Genomic DNA, 23,469 nt, shown 5'->3' on the forward strand with positions numbered 1-23,469 from the left:
AGTCTGGTGACGGGGTTTCTTTAGCATCATCTAACAATCCCAATTTTTAGGGAAAAAGAACACAGCGACAAAGAAAACTGTTTTCACCAGGAGCAGGACATTCCTAGGTTCGAACTCGTCAGGGGACGAGATTTAATTAGACAAACTGATTGTTTCGACATTATTAATCTTACCGATGTTGCTTTTACCATTGATGAACTTAATGTGTTACGTTTAGGTTTGAATTTTGTACCTACTAACAAGGCAGATTTTGGCAGGACTGTCATTGATATTAAAAATTTGTTAGAAAACTGAATTTATCTTACATCTTACATGACATTCCTATTAATAGCAATGCACTTAAAAACATTCCACATACAATCCCCTTGGTTCATACCATCAAAGTTTTGAAGAAACATGTTTGCAGGAATTGGAGGGTTTGTTAGGTAATAGAGGCAACAAAGGTAGATATCGACACAATTTAACTTTTAAGGAGAGGAAAGCTTTCAATGAATTATGTCAGAAAAATAGAACACTTAGATTCATGAGGAGTGACAAGGGTGGTAACATTGTCATTATGTCACAAGAGTCCTACCATTTAAAAATGATGGAACTGTTGGAAAATCAGGACGAATATGAGGTTACAACCTTATATGATATCAAAAGAAAACAAAGGTTAATACATTCATTTTGTATGAAGCTTTAATGTCCAACTAAATTGATTTGGACGATATGAATTTTGTGTAACTGAGAACCCCAGAATAGGGTTCTTTTGGTATTCCCAAAACACATAAAAGTTGCACTGATCCACCTTTCGCCCATGATAGTATCTTCCCCACACTCTATCACAGAGGGAATTTCATTGGTATTGGATGCTACATTAGGTCCTCTTGTGTCTAAACAGAATTCTTTCCTTAAAGACTCTTGGCATTTTCTTGATAAATTAAACCAATTTGCCACTACGGGTGTTTTTAATTCGGACAAACACATCATTTTTACTGTAGATGTTGTTTCTTTATTTACCTGTATCCCCCATGAAGAGGGGGTTGAAGCCATTCGCACTTTTTTGTGTAACAACAGCGAATATAGTACAGGGCAGATTTCTACCATCTGCAGGTTTTTAGATATTCTGTTAGACAACAATTATTTTTTATTTGGAGACAAGTTTTACAGGCAAAAACGAGGTGTAGCTATGGGGTCATCGGCTGCACCATCGTACGCTAACTTAGTGATGGTTTGGTGGGAAGAGGTTTTTTTAAGTTTATTAAAAACCAAATTTCAAATTTTGTTGTACCTTAGGTTTGTTGATGATTTAATTTTTATTATTGAGGGCAATAAGCAGACAGTAGATCAATTTCTCACTGAAATGAATGAATCAGGTAGTTTTTTGAAATTTACTTTGGGCTGCTCCGGTTTAGTTATTAATTTTTTGGATATTTTGTTTTGGTGGGATCATTTGGAAATGAGATTTAATAGTAAAATCTATCGTAAAGAGACTTTTACGAACAGTTACGTTCACTTTCTTAGTGCCCACCCTAGACATACCATCAAGAACATTCCTAAGGGGCAATTTATCAGGGCATGTAGAATGACATCGAACGAAAAGACCTTATTGATGAGATTGAATTTATTAAGCACATGTTTCAGGAAAGGGGGTACCCTTTAGAGTTGCTAAATGTCACCGTTAAGGAGATTTTGGATAAACGATCAACATATTATCCAGCAATATTGAGTTACAACAAATCAAATAATATGGTATTTCCCTACAATAATTCTGGAGTGGCCAACAGTTTCAATAAATGTGTTTGTTCTCTGGACATGAGTATTGATGGTAGTGGTATTAGACACATTTTGGAAAAGAATTGGAAGATTTTACAAGGAAATCATGATATTTCCAAGGTATTAGATAATAAGCCTAGCTTTGTGTTTAGGAATACTTATAACACTAAGAAAGCCTTGGAAAATAACACATCTAAACAAGTGACCAATGAGACTACGAGGAAAGGCATGTTCGTTTGTAACAACTGTAATATGTGCAGGTACATAGCCAAAGGACCAGTTATTGTTATTGAGGGTTTTGACCAGACTTTTCAGGTGCCTGAACATGTCAATTGCTGTACTAAAGGGGTTATTTATGTTAGTTTATGCAGTACCTGCCCAGCTTTTATGTTGGAATGACCACCAGGAGCCTAAAACTCGTATTCGAGAACACATATATAATATCAAAATCCATGATGAAACAAGTGCCTTGTACAAACATTCTCTGGCTTGTAACAATTTTAAAAAAATTTTATTTACCATTATTGAGGTTGTGAAACCAGACATTAGAGGTGGTGACTTTAAAAATTTCGTTGAGCAAAGGGAGACATTATGGCAAATTAAATTAAGGGCTGACAAACATCCTGGCTTAAATGAGTCTGTTAACATTAAATGTTTTTTAAAAAATAGTAAATTAGGCATTGACAAAGACCATTTTTCTTCCTTTTTCAAGTAATGTTTTTTTAATTAATGATGAGTATTTTTACTAATTGATTAATTGTTTAATTATTCATTGGAAGGTATTTAATGCTTGTTTTTTTAAGATTTGGTATTCTGAAGAAGTCCTTGGACGAAAGCGGTTATTAAAGAGTTTTACTACGCTATTTCTTGGAGTCTACTTGACATTTTTCCTTTGGCTGGTTGGTTTCCTGCTCGTTTTTCTTGGTTTGGCATTACAGTTATGCTGGTATGTGCAAGTATATCAGCTGATTCCCAATACATCAGTAATAACTTCTTTGTGATCTGCAGGTGTTCAGGCAGACATCACCGGTATCCCCTACTACAGGTCCTGTTACTGTGATGCATACCGATATGTACAAATTCAAGGGTGTCACCATTTAACAGTGACACAATATATACTGTATATCTGGGGTACTTTCCTCTGTGTACCGCTTGTATATATAGCCCAACAGCCATGCCATGTCAGTCTTTCAGATGGTGACACATATTACCACCATACATTTACAATGGCTTACTGCTAGCATGTATTATACTGGTGGGGATTGTCTTTGGCACTGCAGTCATGAGGGCTTGTCCCTGTTATCAACAGTAGTAGGCAATGACCACCAGGTCTTACCTCAACATGCATACATACTGACCACTCTCACACATTATGAAACACACACCATCCTAACACCCAGAGACCTGCATATTGTGCATATGCTAAAACCTATCCTGCTACCTTGGCCACCTCTGGCCATCTGTGCTCCACTCGTATTATACCTACTCATACATGTTACTACATTTCTACACAGGATTGGGGGGCACACCTGAGTGTCACTACATTTCTACACTGGATTGGAGGAAGGGGCAGACCTGTCTGTTTCCGCATGTCTACATAGGCATGGTGGGGTGGCACTCCTAACTTTTACTACATTTCTACATAAGATTGTGGGGGACACACCTGACAGTTTTTACATGTCTATACAGGATTGGGGGAGGGGCACACCTGACTGTTACTACATTTCTACACATGATTGGGGGGCACACCTTACTGTTTCTACATATCTACATATGCACACATTCGCTATGACTATACTGGTATGTCAGGTACTCCATTTCATTCTGTATTCTAACCTATCATGCTGACTAGAGGCATATCAGTGTACTACAGGTCTTAGCTTTGGTTGTCCTACATATTAGTGTCTGACTTCCTACACTTCAGAACTAACATCCCACTGCCTGACATGCTGTAGTCTGTCTGTGTAGGCCTGGGGGAGAGGTTACCCATAGGCATCATTCAGAGGCCATAGCACAGGCTCTGTTTGGTTTTGTCTACACCTGTTCTGCTGGCTGAGAATGTTGGGTATGTGAACCTCCCTGACTGGTATGTGTGAATCATATGGACACACATGTCACCCAGCTCATTTCCTGCAGTGAGATTTGTCACCCTGTGTAGTACTGGCTACTATGGTGACTCCAGTATGTGTTACAGATGTCATGGTGTCACTATGGGTGTCTACTATCTGATGCCATAACATTCAGACACCTAATTCCCTTGCGTGTTCACATCCATACCATAGATACAGGTAAAGACACATTCTACTCCATTTGGCAGTTGGTAGGTTGATTGACTTACCTTGTGGATGTGCCAGGATTGAGGAGGGTGCTGGAGGGCTGCTATGTCAGATGCACATAGTACACCCCCTATTCATGGTTGAGCACAGGTAGTGTCATGTTTAGCATCCCTTTTACTGTATGTGTGAGTCAGGGAGAGGTGTCATTCCCTGGGTCCCTACTGTGGCAGTGTATGTGCTATGCATTGTCTCTTTCTCATGGCCTGGGCATACTGGGCATGCCTCCATCTACCTGCTGGGGCAGGCTCAGGTTGTTCCTCCTCTGAGTGACTCTGTGCCTGTGCAGGCCATAGCATTGGTGGTTGGGGGGGGGGGCTGTGTGGCCCTGCCTCGTGCTGTTCCTACAGCAGCTGTTTCCGCAGAATCATATTGTGTATTATGGCACATACCATAACAATCTGGGTACATGTAGCCAGTGAGTACTGCAAGGCTCCTCCAGATGTGTCCAGACAATGGAATCATGACTTGAGCATCCCAAGCACATGCTCTATTATAAGTCTGGTCTGTGTGTGTGCCTCATTATGACATTCTTGTTCAGGTGGGTGTGCATTTCTAATGGGTGTCATCAGCCACGGCTCCACTGTGTAACCAGCATCCCCCACTAGGTAACTATAGGGGATGTCCCCATTGGCAAATCTCTGGTACAGCTGCGTCAGATGCCAAATGTTGGAATCGTGATAGCTTCTAGGGCAGCCAGCACACACATTCATTATAATGCCCTGGGCATCGCACATGACCTGGCAGTTGATGGAGGGGAGGCCCCTGCAGTTGATGTAGGCCCTACACTGATTACCGGGTGGTGCTTTGATGAATATGTGAGTGCAGTCTATAGCACCCAATACCTCAGGGTATTCTGCTATTTGGTGGAAGAGACAAATATTGCTGGCCAACACCTCACGGGTGTTGAGGAAATATATGTGCTCACTGGCATGTGCTGACATGGCATCCAGGAACTGGTGGAATACTCTGTATGCTGATGCCTGTGAGATCCCCGTGATATCCCCAGTTGAGCTTTGAGAGGTACCTGTGACTAGTATTCCTAGGCCTACACATACCATGGTATCTACTGGGATGGGTTCCCCTCAATCAGTTCAGTGTGTCAGGAGTGGCTGGCACAGCTCAACAATTTGCTGTAGGAGGTCCATGTCCACCCTATAGTGCTCCACTATCTCCAGCTCATGTAGCCCCTGGTAGGTTACCCTGGATCTGTATACTCTTCTCTGTCTCCTCACTGTGGGTTGATTGGCAACATTCACATCCTCACCACCCTCAGCCTCTTGCACATGTTGTTCTATATTGCCTGCTGCAGCCCCTCTCATTTTGTAGTTTTGTTTGTTAAAAGTTCCCCCGCTTGTATACACCGGTGGTGTAGAGTATGGGAAAAACCAGAGGGGAAGGTCTTTGCATAGTTTATAGTAGTGTTCTGGGCTGGTCTGATCTGCTGCCTGAGTAATTGGCTGATTCTGATAGAGTTCACCTGCCAGCTATGTTAGTTCTCCTTGGTTACCTTCCTACTGCTGTTTTCCCTTCCCATTGCCTTCCTGTTTAAGCCCGGGGTGGACCGCACAAGCAGAGTGTTCCATGTGCACATTGCTGCTATTTCCTGGTTTACCTTTTTTTTCCTTCCTTTAAAACCCAGTGCACGGTGCTCACACACGCTTAGGCAATGTAAAGAGTGCTAGGGAGATTCAGACACACCCCCTTGCTTAGCTGTGCTAAGCTAGGAGCAAACCCGAGCCACAGGGCTCCAATCTGCTTACAGTATGCCTGACACCACCCCCCCGTGATGTCAGCTAACTCCTAGGCTTGCACCAGGCTATTCCTACTCTTACACTGTTGAGACCTGACTAGCATGCTGGGGAAAACTGGGATTCACTATTATTCCCCTCATTTGTATAGGATTGCCTGCTAATGCCTGCTAATGCATAGCTACATGTCTCACACTGAGCATCCCCCCTTAGCAACCACTACTCACTGGCCATGTTGTCTTCTGCCTGCCATTGACCTTCATGGCAGAATAGTGATTTTAGTTAGAATGCTTATTTTAGGTTTATTTTATTATTTCCCCCCCGATCCCGTTTGCTCACCGCTGCCCTACGCTTAAACAGCCGAGATCGGCCAAAAAAAATAAAAGTTGTTTTTTTAATTGTTTAGGCTGTTTGCAATGCCATTGGCCTTATACTTGGTCACTGGCATGCTTCCTCTTACAACTTTCTCTTACATTTTTTTATTTCTGCCTCACTCCCTTTTATTTTCTACTCTCTTTTTCTTTTCTTTATTAATATATAGAAATGCTTTTGACTGTGTGGGCACAGTGAATAATAGGATTTGTATGAAAATTGAGTTGGGAGAAGAATGCTGAGTTTTATTGCTTGTTGGTAATTTTGAGTTTAATTTCACTTGCATAGAGGCTGTGATGATCTGTGGAATACATTGTGGAGGTTCTGTCATGTTTAGATGCATTTACACTGCTAAATGAATGTTTGTCACTAGTTTTAATAAGTTTCCCACCAAAATGTTAAGAGAGACAATCTGGGATGTGGGCTGTCTTATGCACAATGTCCTTGAGTTACCTCAGAATCTTCAAATCACAGAATTCTCACAGAGAAACTGAAAGCAGTTAGTATAAACATTGACAAGGTTATCACACTGACACACCACAGATTCAGGAAAATACTCTGTTCATAAAATATGTCAGTTATAATGAGTTTAAATGATGTAGTTTCTTGTAGTAAGTAAATGTCTTATTTTAGAAGGCATAAAAATGAAACATTTATTTAAATGTTTTTGAAAATCTACTTAACAGCAGCATAATAATCTGTGTTAAAAATTTGTGTTCCAAACATATACTTTACTATAACTCATTTAATTCATCTGATTGACAAACATAAATAATCTTATAACTCTATTCTGGAAGAAATGTCATGTGATATATTTTAAAGCAGTAGGTTAGCATGATTGTAAAATCTGGTTACCAATATGTGTTTGCTGTGCATTATTTTGTATAAAGCAGACAGATTTATTCTAGGGACAGCAAGTAGGATAGTGCTCTACAAAGACACAACTCAGTGAGATCAGATATATATATATATATATATATATATATATATATATATATATATATATATATATATGTGTGTGTGTGTGTGTGTGTGTGTGTGTGTGTGTGTATGTATGTGTGTGTGTGTGTGAGTGTGATGGCTTTTTTTCTGAGAATCTGCATAACTATCCAATATGATTTATAATAATTTCTATGAATACAATATTTTACTCTATTGACAAAATGAATGTTTGCCACAAGTTTTAATAAGTTTCCCGCCAAAATGTTAAGGGAGACAATCTGGGATGTGGGCTGTCTCTTGCACAGTGTCCATGAGTTTCCTCAGAAGCTTCACTCACAGAATTTTCACAGAGAAACTGAAAGCAGTTAGTATAAACATTGACAAGGTTATCACACTGACACACCACAGATTCAGGAAAAATACTCTATTCATAAAATGTGTCAGTTATGATGAGTTTAGATGATGTAGTTTCTTGTAGCAAGTAAATATCTTATTTTAGAAGGCATAGAAAATGAAACATTTATTTAAATGTTTTTGAAAATCTACTTAACAGTAGCATAATAATCTGTGTTAAAACTTGTGTCCCAAACATATACTTTACTATAACTCATTTAATTCATCTGATTGACAAGCATAAATAATCTTATAACTCTATTCTGGAAGAAATGTCATGTGATATATTTTAAAGCAGTAGGTTAGTATGATTGTAAAATCTGGTTACTAATATGTGTTTGCTGTGCATTATTTTGTATAAAGCAGACAGATTTATTCTAGGGACAGCAAGTAGGATAGTGCTCTACAAAGACACAACTCAGTGAGATCAGATATATATATATATATATATGTGTATGTGTGTGTGTGTGTGTGTGTGTGTGTGTGTGTGTGTGTGTGTGTGTCTGTATGTATGTATATATGTGTATGTGTATATGTATGTGTGTGTGTGTGTGTGTGTGTGTGTGTGTGTGTGTGTGTGTGTGTGTGTGTGTGTGTGTGTGTGTGTGTGTGTATATGTGTGTGTGTGTATGTATGTGTGTGTGTCTGTGTTTATGTGTGTGATGGCTTTTTTTTTAGGTAATAACGAGGTGTTTCTGAGAATCTGCATAACTATGCAATATGATTTATAATAATTTTATGAATACAATATTTTACTCTATTGACAATAATGAGTTTAAGTAAATGCTCATATACAAACAATTCAAGATTTTTTTGGAAGCTGTTGATAGAATTCACATGACAGAAAATAGATGCATCTTAATGCATGTAATGTCTGAATCATATTAGCCAAAGTTTTTGATTTAAATGAATGTTAGAACATAATTTTCTCTCCTCTTGATTTCTAACATTAAGATTATTTGAATGCTATTAGAATACAAGTGTTATATATTACAAAGATCTATATAATAGTATGAACAGTTTTTAAAAAAAAAAAAAAAAAAAAAAAAAAAAAAAAAAAAAAGTTTTATTTTAGTTTATATGATGCTTTTTTACCAAATGTGTAGTTTTGTCTTGATAGATAATTGAATTGAAAACTGTTAACCTCAGTTAAATATAACTAGTATTAAATTGATAAGGTGGTAGCTGAGGTACTGCTGCTTAGGGTAGGGGGTTAACTTGAGTAGTAAATACTGCTCTAAGTTGGAGTTTTCAACTCCAGGCGGGATGCAAGGTTTAATCCTTACATTATTTTCACTTGTTCATTGTTATATGTATATAGTTTTGACATCCACAATATATTTTGTACACTCATTGTCACTACAAACAAAATTGAATCCTATACAAAATCCCATAAGAGATTTAATAAATACAGCTATATTTAAAGGTACACCTAAAAGAGGAGATGTAACATTATTTATCTTGTTATTTGTTATTTCGATCATAAGATTCTTGAGTTTTAAAAATGCCAAATGACATCTTTAAAAGGAATTTCTTTAAACATTAATGGATTGAATAATCCGTGTAAAAGGGCAAGCCTAATAAGATACATTAATCTACACAAGGCCAATCTAGTCTTCCTGCAAGAAACCCATCTCTTGAAAAAAGATATTGATAAACTAGCCAATAATAAGTATACAGTATTGGTTAGTTCAGAGCACACTCAGAAAAAAAGAGGAGTGGCTATTTTATGGAATAAAAGTATGCCCATTCCTAAAACCATTAAGTCTTATCAGGATGACAAAGGAATGTTTTGTATGGATACAATACAAATTAATGGGAAGACTTACACTTTAATTAATGTATATTGGATACCTGGAATTGGTATTAATACAGTGAAACATCATATTGATAAGATCATATCATTCTCTGTAGGGGATATTATTTTAGCTGGTGATTTTAATTGTATACTACATGAAAGTGATACTACCACTATAAAGAAAAGAAGAATTACATCTAATGCAAAACATTTAAATGATTTTGCTAATTCTTATCATTTGAATGATATTAATAATCAGATAGAGTCAAAATCATTACCATACACCTTTTTTTCTAACAGATACAAAACTTATTCAAAAAATAGATAGGGTCTTTATTTCTAACCAGATGGTAACAGATTTAATTAATTCCAAAATCATTTCATGTCCTATATCTGATCATAACTCAATTGTTTTTGAATTCATGATAAAAATACTCATAATGTTCAGATCAAAAGGATACCAGCATACTTAACTCAGCTAAAAGACTATAAAGAATATATACTTTCAGAAGTACAACATTTTCTAGACATAAATAATACTCCTGAAGTCTCCATTGTCTATGTTTGGGATGCCTTAAAATCATATCTATATGGACAAAGTATCAGATGGTATAATAACAAAAGGAAATCTTGGGATAAGGAATTGTTAGATATTCAAAGTAAACTAGACTCTTATGAACATAATAATAAAGAAAATATTATGGACAAGAAAGTTATTGAAGAAATAAACAAACTAAATGAGAAATACAAAGAAATTTTAACTCATAAAGTTAAAATAACTTTAGAGAAATACAAGTTTTGTCTTATTCAATAAGCCCCAAATACTTACATAGACTTAAAAATAAAACAAAAGATTGAATAAACAAAACCATATCAAAGAAATCTTTTCTCTAAGGAAAAGAAGAATGTTTCTAGTATACCAGAAATACTGGATGAATTTAGAAATCACTTTCACAAGATTAACCATAACAACATTAACATGGAACCTAAAGATAAAATAAAGGAGTTTATAACCACAAACATGAATAAAAAGCTTAATAAACAACAGATTAAACTATTGGACAAGAGTATTTCATATACAGAAGTTATTACACAAATAAATAAGCTTAAATCAAACAAAGCACCGGGTAATGATGGTATTATACCAGAGATATATAAAATCCTTTCTAAAACTACATATTCATTAATACATAAGGTTTTATTCTGGCCCAAACTGAGTTAATAACCCCCCCCATCTTGGCAATATACATTTATTTCACCAATTTTAAAACCTAATAAAGATCCAACTAGATGTTCTTCATATCGACCCATCTCATTACTTAATGTTGATTATAAAATGTTTATGAGTATTTTTGCTGATAGATTGAAGACAATTATCCCCGGCATTATAGACATAGATCAGACGGGCTTCATTGTAAATAGAAATACTTTTGATAATATAAGAAGAACTTTAACATTAATTGATTTTGCAAATAGGAAAAAGAAAGATTTAACACTTATTAGTCTTGATATAGGTTCAGCATTTGATTCAGTAAGTTAGGACTATCTGTTTACCTTACTGAAATGCACAAATTTCTCTGATGCATTTGTAAATTTAATTGAGCATTTATACAAAGGAACGCTGGCTTATATTAAGGTAGGAACATATGTTTCACAAAAAATACCCATTCTTAAAGGTACAAAGCAAGGATGTCCACTTTCTCCACTATTATTCACTTTAGTAATGGAGCCTTGGGCTAATTTGATTAGAAACAGTACTGACATAGAGGGTTTTGAAATAGAAGAAAATACAACATCAAAATTCAACTTTTGCAGATGATGTTCTAATTACATCAGCAGGATCTAATTCTTCTATGCAGTCTTTATTTGATAAAATGATGAATTTTAAAAGTATTTCTGGTTTAATATTCAATGAAGAAAAACTAAAATACTACCTATATATACACGAAAAAATACTCTCATTAGTGATTTTACTAAATATGTACCCAACTCAGGTCAGATAACTTATTTAGGTATAATACTATCTAAAGATATTAAATCTATTATATATAATAACTATAATACCTGTTTTCTTAATATACAAAATCTTTTAATACCTGGAATAATATGTTTTTTACTATGGAAGAGAGACTTACAATTATTAAAATGATAATATTCCCCAAGATTTTATACTTAATACAATCAATAATACTTTCACCTACAAAAATAACTATCAAGAAACTGAATACACTAATGTTAAATTTCTTATGGGCACCTAATAGACCTAGGATTGCATTAAAGAAACATACTAATAGCTGGTCTCAAGGGTATTTCTTTTCCAGACTTTAATTTATATATTATCTCTTCTATTATAAAAGTTATTACTTTATTAATAGATCGGTCATATGTCGCAAAATGGAAAGATTATTGGGAGCTAATTAGTATGCACTTCATGAAAATCTCCTTAACACATAAAAATATGATTATAAATAACTCCATGTTGTGGTTGCTAAAGGAATTTTGTACTTCACCTATTACACCTAAACATATGGTCTGTTACCCATTAAATATTATTATTAGTTATCGTAACTTTATATTCATGCACCCTAAGTATAGGGAATGGAATTTTATTGTATTCCCTATAATTTATACTCAGGGTATGCTTATGTCATCTACTTCTGAAGGAGCTCATTTAGCTATAGATAATAATCTAAAGTACTGGTATCAGCTGATATCTGATAATAAAGTTAAAAAAATCTAGATTTCTTAAAACAAGAATTTGATCTAAGAGAAACTTGCTGATTAGAGGTTCAGATCTTTAGACAACATCTTATTGATATAATAGATCTAATGTCTAGAACAGTTAAAGAATCTATTCCAAAACTGATTGATTACTTGATAATAAATTTACAGCATAAAGTTTCTGATAAAGGTAAACTTTCATATATACATAAAATTATCAGACAAGAAACTTTTTACAATGTAGATTCATACTGGAATTATTTCACCTCTATTAATGGGGACCCACCAACTCAACAAGATAAACAATATATATTGGAATCTGCTTATAGAACTACATCTTCCATTGTCTGGAGACTTTATACATGGAAATTTTTACATAGATCTTTTTATACACCTTTGATGATGAATAAAATTAATAATAAAGATAATCTATGTAAGAGATGTAATGTAGAAATTAATGCTGACTGGGCTCATATGTTTTATGACTGTATGAAGTTGAAAGAATACTGGAAGTCAATTAATGAATTTTGCAGGCTCTTTTTACAGATAATTTCATTATTTCTAAGTCTCTTATATTATTCAACACACCTGTACCTCAATGTGTTAAAAAGATTAAGCTTCCCTTGTTATGGTCTATCCTAGCAGTGGCTAGGAAAATAATAACTAAAAATTGGATTTCAGATACACCTCCTTCGTTCAATGAATTTAAAATGTTATGAATATAATGTGTCATATGGAAATAAGCACAATTAGAATGAGAACAACTAGAAAAACATCACATTTTATTGTATGGGATAATTTACAAAATTTGTTAAAAAAATTCTAATTTCAATAGCACAGTATTTTAGTTTAATTGATCTGATTGTAGTGGATGTCTTTGTAAATACTTTAGTTGTTTTGTTGAATATTATAATAATACCTATTTTTAATTATCTGTATAAAATTGTTATGATATTTCTCTTATATGTTAAAACAATAAACTTGTTTTGAAAAAAAAAAACACTAGACCATTTGTCTTTCTGTGTTATTTCATAGTCTAAGGGCATCGGTTTGTTTTTAGTTTGATTTAGAACATAACAAGGACTGTTTAAACAACTTTGTAGGGTGCTGAGGTGTACTGAGGTTGTATTCTTTGGAAATGATGTTTTAGTCATTGCCTGGAATGAAGAATGGCACATCTCCAACATACTGAAAAAATATTTCATAGTTGAATCATATATTCTCTTCATAAATAATGAAGTGCATCAGTTCCAGCACTGACCCCTGTGGGACCACTCATCTGACTCTTTTAGGAGAAGAAGTAACAATGTATTGCTTGTTTTCAATCTAATTAATGAACCAATGAATGACTTAAAAAAGAATACAAGTGGAAAAGATTTTTATTATAAAGAGGGAGTGATGCAGTGCTCTTTGTTAAAGTAAATCATTAGATAGTCATTAAGGTTCTGTCTGCAACTTGACCTGAACAGAAGCTATGATGCTTGCCAGACAAGTCAGTTTTGCTGGTTATATGGTCTGAAAATTATTTATAGATATCTCTTCATAGGATTTTGACAAGAGGACATAGACTACTTACATAGTTGCTAACTTGTAGGTCTCCTTTATAGAAGACCACCACAGCAAATATACTTCTGCAGATTAGGACAGTATATTCAGCATGATTTCTGCTTATTCGCATTCAGATCGACTAGTCAAATGTACTGGTAGCAAGATGCCAACAAATTGCTTGAAGGCCATCAGAAAAGGTAAACTTTATTACTACTTAAATAAGGAGTCTGAAATTTAAAAAGATGTAGGAATGACAATTTTTGGAATTTTTGTTGCTTGAATATTACATTTGTGCTATCACAGTACCTTGTGCAACTACTGTTATACAATCCATGAAGCATTTGCTAAAACATTCTGTGGTATATAAGAGTTTGAGTGAGGATATGGATTATGCACTTTTTTGGAGTTCAAAATTATCAATAATTATATTCCTTTCCAGAAGATTCTATGGTCACTATGCATTGTAGTTTGTATATAATTTAAGTATTTGCTTTTGGTTGCCTGTTTATGACTGCACACCTGTTTTTAAGTGTTATAGGATATAGGATGAGAATGGATAATTAGTCTTATGTTATTCCATGCAGAGTCTCTGTAACAAATATCCAACTAGACTTCTGAAGTGATCCAGAGTCATGAGGTGCTTTGCAGTTTGACCTTCCTTTGTGCCTATGAGTTTAAAATCTTGACAAAAGTACTAATGAAACTATCAACAGCATCATCCACATAGAAAATTTAGCTTAGAACTACCCAGCTAAAATCTTACAGTAGTTGTTTGACTGTCTTGATTTATAAATTCATAATGTTTATAATCCAGATTGCTTCAGGGTACATGAGAATGCTGGCATAATTTCAGATAGCTAAAAAAGAGCCTGGTCTTTGAGTATATTTAGCATGATATCAGCTGTTAAAGTGTTATTAGAAATCCTTGTTAGAAATTTGTCTGAAGTGCTGTCCTATTTTTTTTTTTTTGTCTCCTCTGATAGAAAGAATAATGAATGCTGAAAAAAAAAGTGATCAAATGCATCTGCACCATAGTTACTATACTGGTATTTCCAATGTGTACTGAAGTCAACCATGATTATAACTCTCCTTATTCCGCACTTGCACATTTATTCCACTATTACCTGAAAAAAGAGAACAAGTGTATTTTTTCATATAGACAAGAACAGCAAATTCTAATTTGGCTCCCTATCGTAAAAGCAAGAACTGACACACCATATAATGAAAAACTAAACACTAAATTGAACTCTAAAATAATAAATTACAAAACCTACTGTCAGCAGATGAAAACATTTTTTCAGGAGGCCTCCGCCTCCCTGCAGCCAGTGATGTGGAGGGCTGTGCCTCTCATAACTCTCTAAACTATATATACTAATGCCAATATCACTCCGGCTCAGAGTAGGAGAATACTCCAAGTTGCTGCAGTCTTGGAATTAGAATATATTCCTCGACATTCCCTTTTACAGCATCACAGCTCCATGGGTCACTCCTTTGGTTCTTGCACTTATATTAGCTGACTCTAATTTATTTGTCTCCAGAAGCACTGAATAACTAGTGTTGTTTTAATACCAGTAGTGTAAGGTTAGCTCTGGACAAGAACGGAGAAGGGCAGTAATAGAAATATCAACTCCACAGCTAGTCTGGCTCTGTGGTGGACACAGATAGAGCCCTGACCATGACCCAGGTGATGGGTTTCATTTAGCGGCTCTGGAACAGGAAAAAACAGGTGTGGGGGAGGAGTGAATGAGTGTGGACTTCTATCCTCTCTAAGGGGAAGGTGGAAATTTGTGTACACTGGGGTAGGCAGGGTCATGCAGTCTCCCTGGTAGAGACTGGTGAGACCTCCACTTATACTATGGGGAATGGGCAGGCTGTTTGGAGGGAAAACCCCTTTCAGTAAAAAATGTCCTTTGCTGGAGGCCAATTTCCCATCCCCTCCCCAGTGGCTTGCTTGAATGCACTTACTGTTAGGGCCAGTGGGAAAAAAATCAAACTGCTCTTTAAGGCTGTCTGAATGATGAGATTTCCCAGTTGGCTCAACTCCACAGCTGCCTTATGATGTCAGTTCTCACTGCCGATAACATATCCTGGCAAGCACACTTCAGAATCATTTTTATGTGGTTTTGGACTAGATTCTGCAACTGTAATAATATGCAGTCTGTTTATCTCTAAATAGGCATCACTTGATTGTGCTTTATTTCTTAAATTAATTAAAGTGAATGATTTCATATTTGCTAGGAGCATTCTAGCATGAATATGAATACTCTCAAACACAGAGCAAAATGTTATTGTGTTAAGTAGTTTTATCTTATCAATATCAGACTTAATCAGAACATTGTAATACTAGACTGAGGTGAAGGTTACCAGCCTTTACTAGTAGTTTAATTTGAATAGAAGATAGTGCCTTTTAAAAAATAATGTAGTGAGTTATTTTGTACCATATAGATAAGGTCTAATATTTGTTGCATTATTAAATTAGTAGAAGTGGATTTTCTAGGTAAAAGTAAGAAAGCTGTTTGGATAACCACAGTTTGGAGGGAAGTTGCACATCTCCTTCCTTAGTTTTTGCTCCTATCATCACACTTAAATGTTATATTTCTGATAGTCAGGACTAGGGCATCCATTAAGGGATTAGAAACAAAGAAAGACAATAGAGGGAGGGATGGCTAGACACCAGCATGATAAGGGTGGTAGAAAGGACATTATTTGTGAAAAAATCAAAACATATGAAAACAGGAGAGATTCCTGGAAAGTTGTATAGGAAGTGATGTCCAACAATGAGTAAACAGGAGCTGTCATTACCTGTGGAAAAGGAATCTAATGGAAGAGAAATATTGTGCTGACAGAGGGGAGGAACAGAACCTTAATTATGTTTTAGAAAGATAAGTAAAACAAGTTAGGAATCAGGAGCTACCGTCAAATGTGAGTAGACAATCTGATGGAAAGAAGAGAGAGAAAGAGATTGTGCAGACAGATAGGATGAACAGAACCTTGAAATATACTGAACTAGTTAAGAGGGAAAATGAATAAAACATGTTATGATATGAATGAAAATATAATTGAAGGGGAGAGAGGGAGGGAAAGAGAGGTTGTTTTACATTAAAAGGGTAGCTGCTAGAGCTTTGGCAGAAGAATTTGTTGTAAAGAGCTGAAAGCTGAGCAATAAAGAAGTGAGTACATTTGAGAAGAAAGAGTAAACAGAGTTGTGTGTGGTAGTGATTAGTCTGAAGTCAGAGCTGGGGGAAAGGGAGGTAATTTAGAAAGAAGGAAGGGAAAGAGATTATGTAATAAACAGAGGATTTTTAAAAATGTTTTCCATGTCATCCAGGCGAAAATAAAACTCCTTGTCAGGAACAAGAAGTCTTGTTCACATAAGGAACTCTAAGGTAAGCAAAGTGGCACAATACAGTAACTTAATTTTATTTGCTTATTTACTTCTTGTTTCTTTATAATTTACTGGCTGGGATAATGCAGTGGTCAAAAGGGACTGGTTTCAGACATTGCTTTGCTCAAGGCACAAATTATACAGTCCAAGTTATAAAGTACAGACAGCATAAACATTAGCAGGAGCATACTGTAAATATGTAATATAACTGGTATTACCACAAGAACATAACAATGCACACACACACACACACACACACACACACACACACACATATATATAAATATACATATATATATATATATATATATATATATATATATATATATATATAGTAGAAGATACCTACAATATCAGCAGAGACACTTGAGGTAAAAGGCAGTAAGCTCATGCTAACAATTGATCTTTAATATTCTTTTTATGTAAAGAAGTTGAAGAAATAACAAAATATCTCTTATTGGAGGATTTGGATAACAAACAGAGTAGGAGGAACAGCAGCATCTGTTTATTAAGTAAAACTGCTATGACTGAAACTGAGGTATGTAGCATTCTTAATAAATAAAATACTGGTTTGGATTGGAGCAGCTGTCAACATCATATATGCTGCCCTGCATGCTTCAGAAGTTTATGAATGTCTTAAATGAACGCACGTACAACCTCATCTAATATAATTTAGCTCCAACCCCCCCCATTGTTGTAAAATTATGTCATCATCCCATATCACCAGGAATGTGTCAGATCATGGGTGAAACTTCTTTCCTACATACCCCGCTCCTACAACACTCATGCCACTAACTAAACTCAGGTCATTTGGGATGTAGTGAGGATGCTGGCACTCTAGGCATTGGTACTAGGTACAGCTAATCACTTTACTGTGATGGAGATACGTTAAGGAGGGGAAAGTGAACCCCAATGGCTTGAAATGAGGATGAAGAAGGGGAGTTCTATATAATGGTACCTAAAATGATAGTCTCATCTGTCTAGAATGTAATATAATTGTTTTGAGGGTTTAATTAAGCTACCAGAAAGGAGGCCAAGGGCTTCAGCTCATAGGTGTTTAAATAGCAAGGGTCAATAGTTAGAAGATAAAGCCAGTGAATGATAACAGCAATGTTCAAAGAAGGGTAAAAGCTAAAACATAATAAGGGCTAAACTACTTTTCCACTTGCCTTAATTTTTGTAAATTTAGACAGCACATATGCATGAGACAATATCAGCAACAATTTAATGACATCTGACCAAACAGCTTTTGAAAAAAACACATATATAATTTTTGTTATAAAAAAGGTTTCTGCTAGAAGATGTACTGAGAAATAACACACTGGGGTCTAAGAATTTTTCCTGTATATACATGTTTGGATTATGTTATTAGACCATGTAATCTAATGGTGTCTATCATTTGTTCTATGAAACTTGTCACAAAATTTTCTTTGCAGAAAACGTTTTTCTGTCATACTTGTGTACCCTTTATTTTGTATATAATTAGTTTGTCCTTTCCTTATTCTATGGAAGTTTTCTCCTGGGACACTGCTCAAAGAAACCAATAACTGCTATCAGACCATCCCAGTAAACAGTTGCAAATAAACATATAAATTAACAATGCCCTACAAAGTATCACTGTGAGAAAAATACAGCAATAATATAGCATCCTTGTAAAACCTGTATGCAGTTGTCTTATGACACTAAAATGTATGCATAGTAATCTAGAAGATTTCCTGCAGGTCACTAATTACTGCAAAATATGTCAGTGAGGACTATTATATGCATACTCAGGCAAACCCCCAGATTCTGCATGCCTTGCATGGCGTGCAGGATTAATGCAGGAGCTCTAGCAGACAATATGTCTGCCGTGCGATCCAGAAACAGCCTGCAGGGGCGTGCACGAGCGCTCCTGCACTAGTCCTGCACGGAGTAAGCCCCTATATGCAAATCACCCCATTTGCAGGAGAAATCCATGCAAATGAGGTGAATCTGTGATCCAGGAAGCTTGAAACTGGCCGTGCAAGACTAGTGCAATCTGCAGAAATGTACTCGGTTAGTAACCGAGTATATTTCTGCAAAATCCAAAACGGAGCTGTGACAGCATAGGCACAAAGGAAGGTCAAACTGCAAAGCACCTCATGACTCTGGATCACTTCAGAAGTCTAGTTGGATATTTGTTACAGAGACTCTGCATGGAATAACATAAGACTAATTATCCATTCTCATCCTATATCCTATAACACTTAAAAACAGGTGTGCAGTCATAAACAGGCAACCAAAAGCAAATACTTAAATTATATACAAACTACAATGCATAGTGACCATAGAATCTTCTGGAAAGGAATATAATTATTGATAATTTTGAACTCCAAAAAAGTGCATAATCCATATCCTCACTCAAACTCTTATATACCACAGAATGTTTTAGCAAATGCTTCATGGATTGTATAACAGTAGTTGCACAAGGTACTGTGATAGCACAAATGTAATATTCAAGCAACAAAAATTCCAAAAATTGTCATTCCTACATCTTTTAAATTTCAGACTCCTTATTTAAGTAGTAATAAAGTTTACCTTTTCTGATGGCCTTCAAGCAATTTGTTGGCATCTTGCTACCAGTACATTTGACTAGTCGATCTGAATGCTAATAAGCAGAAATCATGCTGAATATACTGTCCTAATCTGCAGAAGTATATTTGCTGTGGTGGTCTTCTATAAAGGAGACCTACAAGTTAGCAACTATGTAAGTAGTCTATGTCCTCTTGTCAAAATCCTATGAAGAGATATCTATAAATAATTTTCAGACCATATAACCAGCAAAACTGACTTGTCTGGCAAGCATCATAGCTTCTGTTCAGGTCAAGTTGCAGACAGAACCTTAATGACTATCTAATGATTTACTTTAACAAAGAGCACTGCATCACTCCCTCTTTATAATAAAAATCTTTTCCACTTGTATTCTTTTTTAAGTCATTCATTGGTTCCTTAATTAGATTGAAAACAAGCAATACATTGTTACTTCTTCTCCTAAAAGAGTCAGATGAGTGGTCCCACAGGGGTCAGTGCTGGAACTGATGCACTTCATTATTTATGAAGAGAATATATGATTCAACTATGAAATATTTTTTCAGTATGTTGGAGATGTGCCATTCTTCATTTCAGGCAATGACTAAAACATCATTTCCAAAGAATACAACCTCAGTACACCTCAGCACCCTACAAAGTTGTTTAAACAGTCCTTGTTATGTTCTAAATCAAACTAAAAACAAACCGATGCCCTTAGACTATGAAATAACACAGAAAGACAAATGGTCTAGTGTTGATCACAATGGATGATAGACCACCCAATGAGACCATGCCTATTGTTAAAAATTTGGGAGTAACTAAGGAATAAGCCCTAGCTTTTGTTTTGATGCACATGGCAAATGAACTGTAGAAACATCTACAGAGTTTTCTGTTCTACACTAGAACACTTGTAACTGCCAGTGCCAAGAACAGCTCAATCCCAAATTATGCTTCTACTAAACCTCTTTATGGTTCTACAGCCTTGGCAAACCTGAGTCAGCAAAGACTTGAAAACATTGCTCACATCATCACATAATAGGACAGGTTTGGTACAAGCCCACTTTTTCAAAACCAACAAAGTTGCCTTCTACAGCGACTTAAACTACCCAACAGAATCTCTTATTTTTTTACTTTTACTAATACTTTTATCTTTTTTTTCAGTCATAGTCAGTGCCCAGCCCTCTCAAATGTACTGGCCTGGCACATACTTGCAAGGAAGCTTTGCTCTGTCAAAGCTATTGCCTACAATATTACAGGTCACACAACAGTTATTGGGGTTTTATCTTTAAGCCACTGAATTCCTTGCCTGTGGAATTCTGTCCTTTATCTATGATGTTAGAAGTTCAGATAATTTTAATTTCATTAAAACATATTCTAAGGCATTCCTTGTATTTAAAAAATGTATGTAATTGTGGTATAAGTGGCTAATTCTGCCATACTGTTTATTTGTTCCAGCCAGCTGTTTCAGCTACAGACTGTTAGCCAGAGTTTTGACATGTGTTGCTGCTTATCCCCTTATCTGAAACTGGTTCTTATTTTGAAGCACTTGCCTCCTTTTTAACTCCCCCAGTACACATCTTTAAATGAAAAGTCTCGTGTCTGGCACTGTCATAACAACCCAATCTAATTTTCTAGCCTAATTATCTACCTCATGCAAACCCCTTCAATCACCCCCCCCTTTCTTTTAAGTTTTTATTGGCTTTTCAATTTGTAAAATAATCACAATAATATTTAGTCAGAGTTCTGTGAACATAATAATTGAAAAATTTTTTCAACTAAACCTCACACATAAAAGAAAAAAACAACTATTTACAGGAGTGTCCATAAACCATTAATTCATTCAAGTTATTATACATTACATTAAATCTAAAATGCAGTTATTTGTGCTTGTCAGGCAGATCACTAAGTTTTGTCTATGCACTGCAGCAAGAGGTAATCCTGGTTGTTCTTGACTTAATTGTAATGATTTCCAGGTGATAGACTTCAGTTGCAATATTTATAAATTCTTTGAAGGAGGGTATACATTCATTCTTCCAATTCTGAGTTATAACCTTTCTTACTATCCATCACCCCCTTTTTCAGATCATTCATTCGTTCGTTCGATTTAGTCATCTTGTCCTACACTTTTTTTTTTTTACATCTCTCTCTTTGTATATCCCTGGCAGCTGCAACTGTTTCAGTCTACAATAACCATAAACTTCTTTTCTGCTCTACATAAAAATGATATATATAAATAAATAAATATATATATATATATATATATATATATATATATATATATACATACACACACATATATATATATATATATATATATATATATATATATATATATATATATATATAGGTTTACTAGCAAATAGTCAAATGTCAAAATAAATTCCTACCACAAAGATCGACTCACATATTCGAATCAGAATGTCAAAAAGGTCAGAATGTTGCAAACACACTTCCTGTTGCGAATTTGACCTTTGTTAACATCTGTAGACTACAGTCTGGCACTGCACATCACATGACAACTATTTTGCAGGAGTGCAAGCCCCACTGCAACCCTCACACCCCCTGCAGATTACATATTCCAACTCCAAGATCGCACTACAGTGGGGAAAAGGGTATATTTCCTGATCTGCACTGTACCACGATCTGTAGTATTAAGGTCGAACACATACGTATGAACGCACAGTGTATTCATACAGGGGATGCTTACAGTCTTGACAGTTGGCAATACGGAATGATACCAAATGACTTCTGACATTTCAGTTGTTGCTGAACCGTCATTCAATATTTTATATATATATATATATATATATATATATATATATATATATATATATATATATATATATATATATATATATATGGATCCCTATCATATGATAGAAACCTAATTTGACTGACTCGCATTTGACTGAGACCAAAAGACTGAAATTTCAAAAGACTGAAAAGTTACTTGACTGAAACCCATAAGACTGAAACCCATAATACTGAATTTCAACATACTAAATTTTAAACTGGACCATATAAAACCAGACTACACCCTCCAATGTGGGGGGCTGCACCCCCCCTAACAATATATACTAACTCCAGTATTGCACTACAGTGGGGAAAAGGACATAGTAGTGGCAGCATGTAGACTACTGTAGGGTAAGTGAAAGGTATATGGGGAAAAGGGCATAGTAGTGGCAGCATGTAGACTACTGTAAGGTAAGTGAAAGGTTGTCAAAGGAAAAAACTTCAAAGACCAATTCACGCAAGATTCAGATATGGCATTTAATTACTTGCTGCAAGGAGACAAAAACGTGCAAATACAGGATTTTGCCTAACTACTAACAGGAAGTATGCTCTTCTTATACTGTTCTACAAAACGTTGCTTTCTATAGTTGACGTAATTAAACACAACTTTCTGTATTGTTCTACAACAGATGTTACTCAGATTTTCTGCTGACATGACTGGATTTACAAAAAACATTTGAGAAAAGCAACCTGTCCTTGGGGGCTTTAGCCCGCTGTAAGCTTCTATTGTGTAGTTCTAATACATGTGTTTCATTTCAAGGTACATTTCTAGCTTAGACACAAGTAAGCGCTGATTGCATTTCATATTTTCAAGCAGTCTTTGTTCTTATTATCAATAGCTTCTGCAGCTATGTATTTTCTCACAGCATAAGCGGAACTCCTTGTCTGAATCTCATAACATTAATACAAGTGATACATGTATTTATTATTTTCCTGACACAAGCAGAAATTATCTGCTTCCCTGTAAATTTCCAGAGCATAAGCAAAGATTATAACTATGCATATTTCATAACAATACAAGATTGGAAATCTTCTGCAGTTTGTACAGATTTATGCAGTGTGAAATAGAATAAATGTGTTAACCCTTTTCAAACCTTAAATGTACTAAGCATATTACTAATACATACA

At 35.3% G+C, this 23,469-nt stretch overlaps 1 protein-coding gene across 1 annotated transcript in view; it reads left to right on the forward strand.

Annotated features, from left to right (window-relative positions):
* Nucleotides 1-523: 523 nt before the first annotated feature.
* LOC122806206 overlaps nt 524-23,469 on the forward strand; it is a 330,963-nt gene continuing 308,017 nt past the window's right edge. The window contains exon 1 of the mRNA XM_044076434.1: nt 524-654. Within this exon, the coding sequence (XP_043932369.1) occupies nt 524-654 (131 nt within the window). The remainder of the gene's footprint in view (nt 655-23,469) is intronic.

Source organism: Protopterus annectens, chromosome 7.part0 (assembly GCF_019279795.1).
Source record: "Protopterus annectens isolate FY-2018-M chromosome 7.part0, PAN1.0, whole genome shotgun sequence".
In the NCBI taxonomy this organism is placed as follows: domain Eukaryota; kingdom Metazoa; phylum Chordata; order Ceratodontiformes; family Protopteridae; genus Protopterus; species Protopterus annectens.